General features: G+C 52.5%; 3 protein-coding genes and 1 non-coding gene across 4 annotated transcripts; 1 reads left to right on the top strand and 3 right to left on the bottom strand.

Annotated features, from left to right (window-relative positions):
* Positions 1-53: 53 nt before the first annotated feature.
* Positions 54-852, top strand: C8A04DRAFT_36209 (transmembrane adaptor Erv26; the record flags this gene model as incomplete). The annotated part of the gene is made up of 3 exons (XM_062783444.1): positions 54-123; positions 186-419; positions 479-852. 3 exons carry the CDS (start codon positions 54-56, stop codon positions 850-852), a joined length of 678 nt encoding a protein of 225 aa, XP_062638207.1.
* A 247-nt stretch (positions 853-1,099) lies between these two features.
* C8A04DRAFT_27332 (uncharacterized protein) lies at positions 1,100-1,903 on the bottom strand (the record flags this gene model as incomplete). Its single annotated transcript, XM_062780258.1, has 1 exon — positions 1,100-1,903. One exon carries the CDS (start codon positions 1,901-1,903, stop codon positions 1,100-1,102), a length of 804 nt encoding a protein of 267 aa, XP_062638206.1.
* A 2,330-nt stretch (positions 1,904-4,233) lies between these two features.
* On the bottom strand, positions 4,234-4,313 carry C8A04DRAFT_t53. Its single transcript has one exon. It is a non-coding gene; the product is annotated as a tRNA-Thr (tRNA).
* Positions 4,314-6,985: 2,672 nt separating this feature from the next.
* On the bottom strand, positions 6,986-8,798 carry C8A04DRAFT_27331 (uncharacterized protein; the record flags this gene model as incomplete). Its single annotated transcript, XM_062780257.1, has 4 exons — positions 6,986-7,894; positions 7,988-8,188; positions 8,250-8,448; positions 8,503-8,798. 4 exons carry the CDS (start codon positions 8,796-8,798, stop codon positions 6,986-6,988), a joined length of 1,605 nt encoding a protein of 534 aa, XP_062638205.1.
* Positions 8,799-13,757: the final 4,959 nt, after the last annotated feature.

The raw sequence follows: 13,757 nt of genomic DNA, 5'->3' as shown, positions 1-13,757 counted from the left end.
GTGACGTGGTTCTTTTTAACTTCACTTTAAGGGGGGGAAAATCACCGTTCAAAATGTGGATTCTGCCATTAGTGGGTTATGTGGGCTCCGTCGTGGGCTTCTGCTTCATGACACTGGCCATCGGTACGTGCTGCAGCATGTTCGTGCGTCGCGCTCTCTTGCTGATGTGTGCATGCTCTCTCCAGCGTCCGGGCTCTACTACCTTTCCGAGATTGTCGAAGAACACACCGTGATCGCTAAGCGGGTCCTGACGAAACTCATCTACTCGATTATGGTCCTGCAACTGTTCCTTTGCGTCGTCGACCGTTTCCCCTTCCTACCGACGGCACTGGGCATCTTCTCCCACTTCATCTACCTCGGAAACATGCGGCGATTTCCCTTTGTCAAGCTCTCAGATCCTCTGTTTTTGACTTCTTGTGGTGGGTCATGTTCCGTCACATTGCGTGTCAACCAAACAACTGACAAGTAGGGGTTCTAGTTCTCGTTCTGATCAACCACTACGTTTGGTTCAGGCACTTCTCCCACTACCAAGAACGCGCCTACCAGAACATGACCTCGTATTACGACACACCTGACGATGTCCCCACATTCACCGAGATCGCGTCCTATTTCGGCCTATGTGTCTGGTTGGTTCCATTCTCGTTGTTTGTCAGCCTCTCGGCGAGTGACAACATCTTACCCACAATGGGTAGCGAGCCATCATCCTCTGCCAGGCCATCAGGGATGACCGGCTCCGCAGCTGCGGGGAGGCGCAATCAGGGCATGGCTAAAGCGCTGGTGGATAACATCCGTGGGGCTATAGGGGAGGGGAGTGCGTTATTTGGGTGGAAGAAGCCTGAAGACCGGTTGTAACAAACACAGCGATAGCTACCGGCAATGAAACAAACGGTCTCGAATTCAGAAATCATCGCGTTGATAAATGGGGAAATGTAAGGCCATGGGAATCCTCCCCCCTCTGGACTTCTCCTTCGGTGGACAACAGGAATCAAACAAGCTAACGAACCTCACCCTAGGGCCAACCCATCATTATGAAACTTGGACATGATGCCTACTTTTCAAAACGAACATCTTAACGCGCCGATACCCCGACAAACACCTTTTACCTCCGCTCTCCACTTAGTCTGCTTCCTACCTCATTCAGCGTCGCTAGCAACGACTCTCTCCGAGTCAATCCTCCATTTCCCGCACCCTCGGACTCTCTGGCCCTATCTCGCTCCGTCCGTAGGTACTCATAAAACCCCGACGTGCGCCGCAAATTCCTTTCTGTCAAACTCAGCACCCTACCACCGGCCGTTCTGCTGCCACTGGCGCCGCTAGCGCCGCTATCGCCTACTGTTCCGCCGGCACGACCACTTCCTCCTCCGCCCCCGTTATCCCATCTCGACGACGATACCGAAGCCGGTGCTGAAGCCGACGCCGTGCCAGAATACCCATATGAATTACTCTCACCTGCGGTGGCAGCCACGCTGCTGGATGCGAGTGCGGTAGTAAGCCCTCCGTGTTGGGTGGAGTGAACGGTTGCGCGAGGGGCCCTAGCAAGCATGGGGTCGCGGGACTGAGCTGGACCTCCGAAGAGGGGTGAACCTGGTGCCAGTGGGCTACCGGGATCTCGGGAAGTGCCTGGGGGGACGGAGGAAAGGGTGTAGGCACCGCCTGGAACTAAGGCTGCGGTTGGTTCACCAGCCGGGGTCGTTGTGCGTCGGAATGGAAAGTAAGAGCATGCCAAGCTTCGGGGCCCGCTACCGTCACTGCTGCTGCTGCTGCTGCTGCTGCTATAACTGGATGAGCCAGCACTATCGATGTTATCGCGAAGGAGCGCCGCGAGCGTGTCGTGATCAGGGCTGAGCCAGCGAGAGCGGTGGCTACGCGGGGTGGAGGATCCGGAATTGGTGGCGCGACGCATGTCGGTTCTCCAACCGGTATGTTGAGGATATGTTCGCCCAGTGGGTGCCATCTTGCTGTCCGGGTAGTTGTTGGTCGGCTCAGTTGAGGTTCTCTGTTTAGTCTACGTTCAAGACTCTTGCAGAAGCTAGGAAAAGAAACACGAATGGCCTCTGATGAAAGGGCGAAGCTTTAAAATATCCTACACTTTCCAATCTCCGGTCTCATTGCTCACCATCAAGCTCACGCGGTTGGCTTGTGGTACAAGCAGCCTGGGACCCTTCCATCGACGTGGCTCGCGGACGGGAACTTGCAGGCTACGTGTGTCATGCTGGTATCAGCGGAAGCTGCCCACATGGGATGTCTCTTCCTATAATAACAGATCGAAAAGATGCCTAATCGAGGCCACGCCGCGCGATCGATTCGTCCTGGCCGAGGATTTTCGCCGCCACGAGGGCTTAAAATGGAATATGGTTTACGGCGTACATCGTTAAGGAGTGACAGCCTGTGTTTGCATGTGTAAAACAGAGACTACTTGGGGTGTTTGCTCATGTACCTTGTCGGCTCGCGGGCGGTTCCGCCCAACAACCTTACACAAAGCGTCAGCGGTCGCTGTTGGCGATCGCCCCGTGGACAATTCTCTTTGGCCCTCCTGTCGGGTAGTATCGCCGGAGATGTCGGTGTGGTTACATGAAGCTGTCACCGATGAGGCTGGTATGCTGAGTTGGTTCGACCCAGGTTTCTCAAGCGGCACGCCAGGGTGGTTATAACTGTGTGGCAAAGATGAGATTCGGAATTCACTGCAGGTTAGCCATGCTGGAGGACGCTTCAAATGAACATCTACCATCATAGGCCTTAGGCCCAATCCTCTCCCTACGGTACTTTGACAAAAGCTATGCCGTTTAAATTATCCGCGTTGGAGGTAGTGGTACTTACAAACTGTTGAGAGGAAAGCAGTTTCCTGAGCCCTACAAATGGGATACAGAGGCAACCATTACTAAGGTCATTGACGGAGCCGATGTAGGTCTGGCCCTTATAATCCATGTGCGGGCTCAACAAGCGCTCCTGGAGACATCTTCCGCGCTCTCTGTATGATCCCCGACTACCGGCCCCAAGCCGAAATCCCCGCTTAGATCCTTAACCTACTTCCTTTGCCATGCTGGACAAGGTCACACCACATCATAAGGAGGGGGTTCCGCTCTGATATGAGCCGCCATCACACGCACCTTTACCCTACCACGGCCTAGCGCTAGGCTTATTTATAAGTGTCGAGCAAGATCCGGTGGGCTGGATTTTGTGCGCGGATCCGTCCCCAGTAACCGGGTACCCGGAGGACCTCCCAAGGCAACCTGGGCCTTGGTTTGGGTTATGGATGGCTGTTCTAGACCTCGCCGGGCGGGAAGCGCTCCGTGCCAGTAGGACCTGCCTGGCTCCCTGTCACAAAAGGGGGGCAATTGCATTTGAGCCGAGGTTTCTCTTGTGAGTGGCTAGTCATTTCCTTGTTACCTCCTCCCCCAGAGCCCCCATCTAAGCAGTCAGCTAGTACTACCTGTCCATTCCCTACGCAGCGAATGGTTTTGCTCTCGACAATCGCCCCGCCGTAGAGCAACGCTGAACTTAGTCTCCCGCTGCCCAGTGTCATGGTGTTAACAAATCTGTTACGGAACTTGAAGCAGCCATTCAACAACGTACAAATGCTGTACCCCAGGTGTACTCTCTAGGAGGCCTCCCTGTGTAATACGGCTGTTTTAGGCATTGGCCAGAGGCAACCTCAACTGCCTTCAACATTAGCCACCGGGAACTATCGGAGTAAAACGGTCTGGTCATGGGCGATCGGCAATGTTGAACCCGTTAAGGACGCGTCAGGTATCATTGGCTGAGGGGTGAGTTCTGTTGACATAACTGGCTGTGGCCGAAAGAAGCCGGCAGACCAAGTCCTTGAGAACTTACGTTTCTACAAGAGTGAAAAAAGACCAAAAAGAATAAATCAAAAAAGTGAAAGAAGACAAAAATAGTAACTCAATCAAAATCTGTTAATATTTGATCGGATGTTAATGGATTGGACTTGAGGTATCGGTTTTAGATGGTACCGTAGTCTGCCGCTTCTTTTGGCCACAGCGAGCCTACCTACCTATCCACGTTTTCTTTGTTTCCCACCCTTGATTGCTTCCGGCTGATGTGATACTGCGGGATCTTCATGCTGATAGCGTTGGAAACTAAGGCTGTTCGGAATACTTATTTATCTCTTAAACATCTTCGCATAAAATGAGCAAGCAGGCATGGGGGACGACAAGGCTACCGCAAGGCAAAATAATGAGTGCAAAAGATACAAAAATCTTAGTTCGGATACTTTGCCCACAACCAGAATCGAACTAGTGACCTTGTCATAGAGAATTTACTAGTGACACGCTCTACCACTGAGCCATGCGGGCATTGGATGTTCTTGAAAATTTTGGGGCGCGGGCCCACTTAAGAGAAGACCACAGCAGTCCCACCCCCTCTACAATCATTCTCGTAGACTCCTAAAATAAGAAAGCGAGTTCTATTTGCCTTTTATTTTCCTTCGCACCAGTGTTTTAATTTGCGTGTTTGATGTCCCATAAACTGCCGCTCAGCCGTTGAGACATGGCGAACACGCTGTGTTTCCCCTTCTGCCATTACCCGCGGGCAAGGCAGAATCTTTCAAAGCCGGCGTTTTTAAAAGTATCCGATGAGTATCTAGGCACACCACGAGGGCCTATCAAGTGTCGATATTTTGTGACGTGTTTCGGTGTAGAGTTGTGTTCACTAGAACACCATCACCTGCGTAACATCGGTTTGACGGTTTGCCTGTTTCCTGTGTTCCAAGTCCTAGCCGACCCACAGGATATTAGAATGTCGTCTACCGAAGTTTGGCCTATGTTTTCCATCGGCTGTAACATCGGACCTTCTCGGAGGAAAGGGTGAGTATCACGGAATACGCCACTGTGAACCCATGGTGGACTTGTGAGAGGTTGGACTTACTGGATATCCCCGAGCGAGGTCCCCGAACGTGGTCGGCAGGCGAGCGGAAGAGTCGAGACCAGAAACAAAAAGATTTGAACGAATTCTAAAGAACCATAATCGATCCCATTCTAGGAAAAGTCTCATTCTTGTTGGACGAAGTCACATATAGCTGGCGAAAGCTCCATCATCCGCTCGAAGTTGACGCCGGATAGCATTGGGGCTTCTGACTGTGTGCTGTCAAAGACAATTTTCTTCTTTGATTAGTTGGGGCCATGGAAAATTGGCGTTGTTGGGTTCCGGTTCACTTTGGTCTGTAACGTTCATGTTTGATATAATGGCTTTGACATACACGGAACGGCCGATTATCGTAGGGCCACCGGTAAATAAGTGCTTGCTGTTTCATCCGTGCGGCAACCTACATTGTGGTTCTGTCTAAATATCCCTTGCTGACTGCGAAATGTTCTCGAACGCGTTTACCGGCGTGTCAACCCTAACCCCATCCGCGGTATTCACATTCTGGGTCTCTGTCGTTTCCCATGCCCACGTAGAACCCCCTGCAGGTTAACCCATTTATTCCTGGAAATCAAAGTAAAAGGCGGATCACAACAATATCTAATATTACGGGTCACATCGAATTCAAACCCCGGTACTTGAAGTCGTGTGCTTGAAATTCTTGGGGTGGTACTTGCCTCAACACAGATGATAAACCGCCGTTCTTCCTACGAATCACTGCCATTCTGCAAGACGATTGATCGACAGAACCGGGCAACTACAAGTTGATGACAGAGTTGGCGGCTTGTGTCATCCAAACTTCCAAACCGCCCTTTGACAATCATGGGGGCTGGCCATGTGGTCGCACTGCCGGACATATGGGGAATCAATGACGTACGCAGTGGCGGAATCACCATCACGATGCTTGTACCAACCTCGGCACCCCCCTCTTCGTCTGGTTTGGAGGGAGCTGCGTGCCTCGAACGCCACCATAGATTTACCGTGGCGTTGGATAGCAACGCATCTGGTGACTGCTATCCTGGACACTCTCATGTCTCCATTGTAGTATTGTCTTGCCCCGCTCTCCTTTCCCCTAACGAGGTTAGGTTGTTATAATTACGCACTCGGTTAATGGTCATACTCTTTTCCTTGCTCAGCTTGACTTGGGAGCCTACCCCCGTACTGCCCCCTTAGTTCTATTCCAAAACACGGGACCCGACGAGCATTGATAGTGATAAAGGCGCTTGAAAGGAGGGTACAACCATCTCCGATCTCCGAGTAAGGACGCTGGAGTTTCGCCCGAGTCACTACCACTAGTAGGTGAGTTACAGAATTAATGGGGCTAGCCAAGGCCGGCGATGGGGCTGTAAAGGGGTGGATTGGGGTGAATTCATCACACGAAAGTCATCTCAGTCCTGAGGTGGTGGGTAGGCTGAAAGGCTGTGACTAGGGGATGGAATGAGGGTGTGATGAGGGTGACGAAATGGTGGTGATGTTTAGAATACCAGGCAATGAGAACTGGTGTATGTAATTATTGGTTCTATTTTGTAGTACTTCTTACTACTCGTCAACTTTCTCTTTAGCATGGCAACGGGAAAACTGCCCGGATGCCCATGCTCTTCTATCCTCTCCTAGATCGCACAGATTTGTTAAGACGAAAAAGGAAAAAAGAAGGAAGAAAAGAAACAGCGCGTAGACGAAAGTCAACATAGCGTAAAACCAACACCATGTTGAACACCACCATCCCCAAATGTCCTGTACATCAAATGTTGAAGTTGAAGTATTACACACTGGGCCCGCCCGATCTAATTAACTTGAACCGAACAAAGGGACAAAAGCAAAAAACCACACAACACACCAAACCGATATAACAAGCCTGCTCTACCCTTGGGTATATGGGCCCTATAACCGGGCAAACAAAGATTCCACGCCTCTTTTCCCTTCCGTTCCCAACCCATTCCTAGCCTTCCCAACCCATAAAGTCACAATACCGTGGGGGACCAAACCGTCCCAAAACCCAAAGACACAAGAGCCGCTCAAAGGTTTCCCAAGCGCCCATCAAACCAGCTAAAAAGAAAAACGCCCAAACCCCGTGCCACGCTAGTCATGCTCCATGTAATTATAAAAGTCAAAGTGAACCACCCCTAATCACCCTCATATTCGACACCCTCGGCATAGGCGTCAGTTCCCGGCTTTCCGGGGCATTCCCATCCCAATGACGAAACCCAGGCGTCAGGGGGGACAGGCCCTTAGCCCTATCGTTCCCATAACCGCCCACGTTATCGCCATGAGTGCCATCACCACTACTACCCAGCCTCCTCCTGGGTCGTCCCATGACCCCGCCAAACCCAAACCAGCCCCGCCTGTTGAACTCGCTACACTCCGCTTTCAATAAGGACCAACTTGTCGCGACAAAAATGACCGCATTCCAAAGTCCTTGGAGGGGTAGGACCACCGCACTGGCAAGGTTGAGGGCGTAGCTGGCTTGTTTCGGGTAGGCTAGCGAATAGACACGGTTGATGCTGCTCGGGGTCCAGGTAACGAGAATCGAGATGGCGAACACGAAGGAGGTGCGCAGGTAGGCCATTTTGACGGGATCGAGGTGCGCGAGACGGCGTTGGAACTTGCGCCAGCCTTGGACGAAGCTGTTGGACTTGGGGAGAGGCGGCTCGGCGGTCGAGGTTATGGTCGATGTGGTGGTCATGTTGGGGGCCGTCATGCCAGGGGTCGTAATGGTTGTGTCGCGGGGTGGTGAGGGCGGGCGACGGCCGGTCGAAACAGTTGACGTCGTGAAAGGCGGAGTTAGGTGATGTTGATTTGGGGTGCGGCCGCGGATAGCTTGGGGGAAGCGCTCGATATCGTCATTGGCCTCATCCTCGTCGTCGGAGAAGTCCCAGGGGGCACGTATAGTGGCGGGAGCCGGCTTGTGAAGCACTGGCGCAGTAGAACCGGACGGAGTTGAGGGCGGGCTTTGGCTGCCAGAAGATTCGGCCGTGATTCGCACCTCTGTGGTCACCGTACCATAACTTTGTTGTTCCTATCGGCGAGCCTAAGTTAGTTTACGAGTTACAAGACGGCAGCAGTGAGAACAGGACGATGATGCTCCATAAGCTTCATAGGTCGTATGTACCTTTTCCTGTTCCCCGGTACCGGAGCCGTATTCCCGCGCCTGAGTACTGAGACTCAAGTTTCGGAGCTGGTTGCGATGATGGAAGACGTGGTATCCGACGGCACCATAGATAATAGCAGACAGCAAAATGCAGGCCCAGATGGGCAAGTAATAAGTAAAAATCCGCAACGGATTGTAGTTGTCGTTGATCCAACACCAGAGCTTGGATACCAATACCGTTAGCTCAAGTCTTCCTTGGCGCGCCGGGGTATATGGGACGTACTGTGGCATCGCCGTAGATGGGCTGCCCGTTGGGTTTGTATAAGACGCAAATAAAAGCAGGTATAGCCGGGATACCGTAACAAATCAAGCAGTATACCCAGAGGTGCTTGCGAAAGGCGCTCGGCGAGAAGCTCATGAAGAAAACCATGTAAACATTGACGGCCATGGCAAACGACCACCAGGGGTCGGACTGCATAAACCTACAACACCATTAGACGAGGAAGGGTGGGTAGATTTTCAAGTGTAATACTCACATCTCGAGAAAAAATGCCTGTGTCTTGCATAGTGCCGACTCTTCGCCGGCGAAGATGCCGTTGAGGCCGATGAGGCACGCAATGCTGGCGCCCACATTGGCCAAGGAGGCGAAGAAAATGAAGGTATTCGGGATAGTGCGAACCCGAGGCAAGAAGCCCCAGGCGGCAAAGATAAGACAGACACCGATCAAGCTGATGGAGGCACCCAGGCGCTCCACGAGTTGGATGGTCTCACGTTGTGCGGTGGTAAGGTTCATATCGCCGGTGTCCCTGACAAATATCCTCGAACCGCCCATAATGGGTGAGGTGCGGGCAGGGATCCGGCGAAGACTTTAAAGGTGGTGCACAACCACGGCGGTTGAACCGGGGAAGAGACACTGGGTGTCGACCGCCCGGGCAAGGCAAGGCGTTCGATGACTTTCAGCCTCGACTTTCGGAGCGAGCTGTCGGGGTGATGCCAAGAAGGGCTGTCCGTCTTGATGGTGGGTGATGGCTTGCATCCGCGTGATGATGGATGGCTCACAGTGACAGTCGTCACGGATAATGGCTAGCTTTGCGTTATGGGAAGAAGTCCGATGACGGCGGGAAGAAGTTTCGTCGGTGGTATTTTTCTTTTCGCTTGAGCCGGAGTGCAGTCAGTGAAAAGGGAAGGTCGAAAGGTTGCGGCTCAAGTTCAGGTCGATTTGGGCTGGCAATGCGAGAGATGGAACAGGCGTTATGTTCAAGTCGGAGCAGGCTTGCAGCAGGGCGGGCGTCAAGAAATGCACGCAGGTCTTTTTTGGTTGCTCCCCAGACTCCAAAGGCGTGAACATAAATTTTTTTTTTTGGTCGGTACTGATTGATTGATGGCCAAACGCGAGGATGGACTGATTGCCTGGCAAAACCGATTGCCTGGCAAAACCGCGTGCCAGTTCCCTTGCGTCGTCCCAGGTGTAGTAGCAACTGAACAGTGAACACCCGTACTGAGGGAGCAATCAACAAACCGAGGCGACGCGAGCATGTGGCTTTCCCTAAATCCAAGCCTTACTCAAGCCGCCCTTCAAACGTTGATGGGATGGAAGGTCGGTTTGAGAGTGGATTCGTGGTAGGGCGGCCAACGAAGGGTACCCTCAGCCAGGTTGCAGGAAGCCAACAACACGGTTGCTGGTGAACACCGTCTCGGTTCGGCGTGCTCGGTCGTGGGCGGACGAACGCTGCGCAGTGGATGTCCAGGCGGTCTTGATGGTCCTTTCTCGCCGTCAGGTGCCGGGCTGCGGCGCCCGAAGTCGACGGTAAATCCAGAGAGTCCAGGGAAGTTAGAGAAGCCACACCGAACACAAAGACCGCAGGGCCTAGTGTCTGCTTCTTTCCGCAAAGTGGTCGTTGGCCGTCGCAGCTGGGGCCCAGGGAAAACGCTGGATATTGGTTGTGTGACCTGGGGCGACTGCAGAGACTCCATTGATTGGATACCTGCAGGATCACGGCAGGGTCGTCCTTCGCCACGACGGTAGCGTGAAGTGGGCGGGTGCGTGCTGCCTGTGTTGCACCAAGCCGGAGGAGAGCTGCACTAGAAGACGGCGAAAGGGATGGCGTGCAGTCAGGGAGGAGAAGTAAACGGCCGATCTGCGACCTGGGGAAGTCAAGCCTGGGGGCGGAGAGTGTCTAAGAGATGGAGAGACGGAGGTGCCAGATCGCGGGGACAGACAGGGGCCAAAGGTCAAGGGTGCTGCTGGGAGGTCATTCACTGGGAGAAGGACATGTCAAAATCAAGACTGCAGACGCACGTCGGCGGCCCGGCCATGGTGGTGCATTACGACAGTAGATGCTGCTGTTTCATCGGGACTCGAATCTGAGCATCGGGAATCGATCGGACTCGGTCCCTTGGCAGAAATCAGTAGGGTGGACATGGATGAAGGGAGTGAAATGAACTGTGCTTCAATGTGTGCTCACGTTCAAACTGAAAAAAAGGAAGATAAAAAAAGCCAGAACAAACGAGAGACACTTCGGCGTTTCTGTACGTACCCCTCTCCACAAGCCTCGAGGTCTTGCGGTGAAGGAGGGGGCTTACTGTCGACTGTTAGAGGTGGGAGACTTCAGGAGTCGGAGCAAACAGCGACCCCCCCATCTCCAAGCCGCGTCAAAATTCTCGGCGTATTTCCTTCGCTCCTGCGTGCGTAGTGCGAACGGCCTTTCCTGGCTGCCTATTGCGCCCCTCCATGCTCGCGGTGAACCTGCAAGCCATCTGCAACCGAGATCACCACACGCAGTGAGCACGCAACCCGAGGAGGCCAGCGCGCCCAGCACAGTCAGCACGTGGACGCAAGGAGAAGGCCGGGGAGGCCCCGGACATTGGTTTTCTCGGTTCGCGCTCAGGAATCAATCCTTCGCGATGGAAACCGGGGATTTGACAAAGAAAAAGAAGGGTCGCTGCGGGCCGAGGGCCCCTGCGACACGGCCGAAGCCCAGGGTCAACTCACACCCCCGGTCAGGCCATTTGGAATTTCCCCCGCAAGCGGCAAGACTGGGGGACTTCATGTGCAGTGTCAGACAAGGGGCATTGTTGCTCCTATCATTCTCATTCCGATGCAGCGTCGCGAACCAAAATGGACCGCGATGGCATTGGCCGCAATTTGTCCAATGTTCAATCTTGTGAGTTGCCGCCGGCAGGGTGGTAATAATGCATGGTCAGAAAACAGCCTTGCCTGTTTGGGAAGTTCTAAATGCCATGCAGTGGGAATGGTGACTGTGAAGGTTATTTTTGATTCTTGAGTGGACGAATAACTATAATATACGAAGTATTGCTTGCCCACGCCGGTGATCGTCCAAATTATTCACACTTATCTTTCTGTTGTTGGAATCATAGCCGTTCACTTAACAAACACACTCTCACAATATGGGATAAATGCTCCAACGACCAACCAAGCCACTGGTTCTGTATTCCACGTTAACTACGAAGTGTCTGGCAGTCATTCTCGTCGTGGTTTTCCGCACGCGTGTGCTGTGTCAAGCAAGCAGTCCTTTGGTCAGCGGTTATCTACATTCTCGCTAACCTGTTGAGCTTGTAAATTGACCAAAGTTGAGGGTGGTAGCTTCGCTTCTTTGTTCTTCATTGGGTCATCTCGGCTAAACATTTGCATGTGGCACGGCCTCCTGCTCCAGAGCTGAACTCGAGGTCTCCCGTCACCGGCCCTCGAGCGCAATGCGCTGCGCCTCAGCGGTGGCCATTCCCGTTCTCATCCGATTGCTTGTTTGGAGTACCATCCTTGGCGGGGTTTTGGTTTCTCCCCGTACCTCAATTAACGCTGGGTAAGACGAGTCCTGCCGAATCTCCGAAAGTTCGTGGTTGGGAGATAGTTAGACTTCGGAATCCGAGACTCTTTGTCTCGATATCATGATTCATGGCTCTCGAGCAAGAGGATGGTTGTTTTCGTATCCTATGCATTCATGCGAGACGGCCTACGGTGTGTGTTGAAACTCGCCGAATCACCAATCGCCTTGCAGAATGACTTCACATGCGGCGAGCCAGCGTGACATTGAGGAGTTGTAGCGCTCGGTTTGGACACCACCGGCTCGCTTGTGCCCCCCCGAGTCTTTCGCATAGCTACCCCCATTGAATCCAAGGGCGTTGTACATGTTCGTCCCAAGATTGTATCAGGCGCTTCATAAGGTCTTGATTGAAGTAGGAAAAAGCATGGTACCTAGGTAATCAGTCTCAGACGGATAGGTAAGAAAAGACACCGAACTGCAAGCTGGCAAAGTCGGTACATTGATCGCATACTGTACTGCAGTATATTCTGGTCTATCCATTCCCACCAAATGTGTTCAGCATTCCCCTTCTAACCGTTAAAACCCCGGTCCACTAACCCATATCGCATCCAATGCGAGCTACAGCCAGCCATGAACCATCCTCTCCGGCCGCATGAGATACGTACGGCCGCGCAGCAAGACATAGAAACCTGGTCTCGTTTCGGGGGTACTCACATTATTGACGTACCCGTGACCCCTCAAGACAAAGTTCAATATTATGTGTACGTTGAAAATCAGTCGTCAAATGCACGCACCCGGCATTGTGCGATGGCCCCCATCCGGACTGGAAACTCGGGAGTGGTTTGGCTGGCGTGTGCTGAGTTTCCGGTTGTTCGGCTCCTAGTCAGGTACGTTTGTGTGGTGATGGTTCCCCTGACTCCGACGAAGGGGCTGGGAGCATCCCTGGGTCTTCTCGTGGGAGTACTCTCTAAAAGACTCAAGGAAGCTATTGGTGATGGCTGATTGGTAGGGGACGTAATGCTGTGAGAGAGATCTGTCTCTCGGGTTGGACGGACTGGGGTTTAAAATCTGGATCTCGCTCGTACCTGCATCAAACGCTGGGTCTCATCGAGACCATACCCATTATGAGTACAATAAAGCAAGTGAGTGGCAATATATATCGTTGTTCGAAACAATTTGAAAAAGTAACAAGTAGTTCGGCCATTGGACTGCGAGTTACGTTCATCAATTGAATAATACCCGTAATGCTGACGACTTTGGGTCCGTAGCTAGTAAGTTGATCGTCGCTTGCCCGGCGAACAAACACCCTCATCCCTAACCCCACTTTACTGCCGGCTATCGGGACAAACGACTTCGCGAAACAACTCTAACATTTAATGATGAGCGCGGCTTGACGGGTCGATCCGCGGCTGGCTTCTAGGATGCATGGTCCTGTTTCTGGGGGTTGTTGCGAGGAGATGCAAGGGACGGGTTCCATTCACAATATCCGACCCGTCTAAATGGACTGTATGAGCTTATAAGTTCACGGAGTACAAAGTACATCAGTGACGAATACGGCAAGGTCGCTACCCACCCACCTTCGATCAAAGTCCTCCCCACCGTCTCCCAAAAAGCTAACACACATCACAATGAGGCGGCCATTAGGTTAATAGATATAGATATCTCCAAATATAGGTATAGCTACCTATGACCGATAGCGGTATGATTTTTGAGTTACATGCTGCGACCTTTGTTTGTTTAGGTAGATGGTGAGCAGGTTAGGGATACTTTGATCAATGCTGCAGCTAAAAGTGGGTGCAGTCGCGATCGACTTATTCTCTTGCCACATTCGTCATGTACTCCGTGAATTTATAAGCTCATACAGTCCATTTAGACGGGTCGACAATATCAACTACCCCCTCGATTGGCCTTGTTTTCCCTTGCCAACAGCCAACTCTGAGGCGATGTTTTGCTGTGTTACACCTCCTATGCGGGTTCAGCCCCACCCCGTGGCGTCAAACAATGGCGAT

This window comes from Dichotomopilus funicola, assembly GCF_033296635.1.
Source record: "Dichotomopilus funicola strain CBS 141.50 unplaced genomic scaffold C8A04scaffold_20, whole genome shotgun sequence".
Taxonomy (NCBI): Eukaryota; Fungi; Ascomycota; class Sordariomycetes; order Sordariales; family Chaetomiaceae; genus Dichotomopilus; species Dichotomopilus funicola.
The sequence above is the reverse complement of the archived record's forward strand: the minus strand, read 5'-3'. Positions and strand labels throughout refer to the sequence as shown.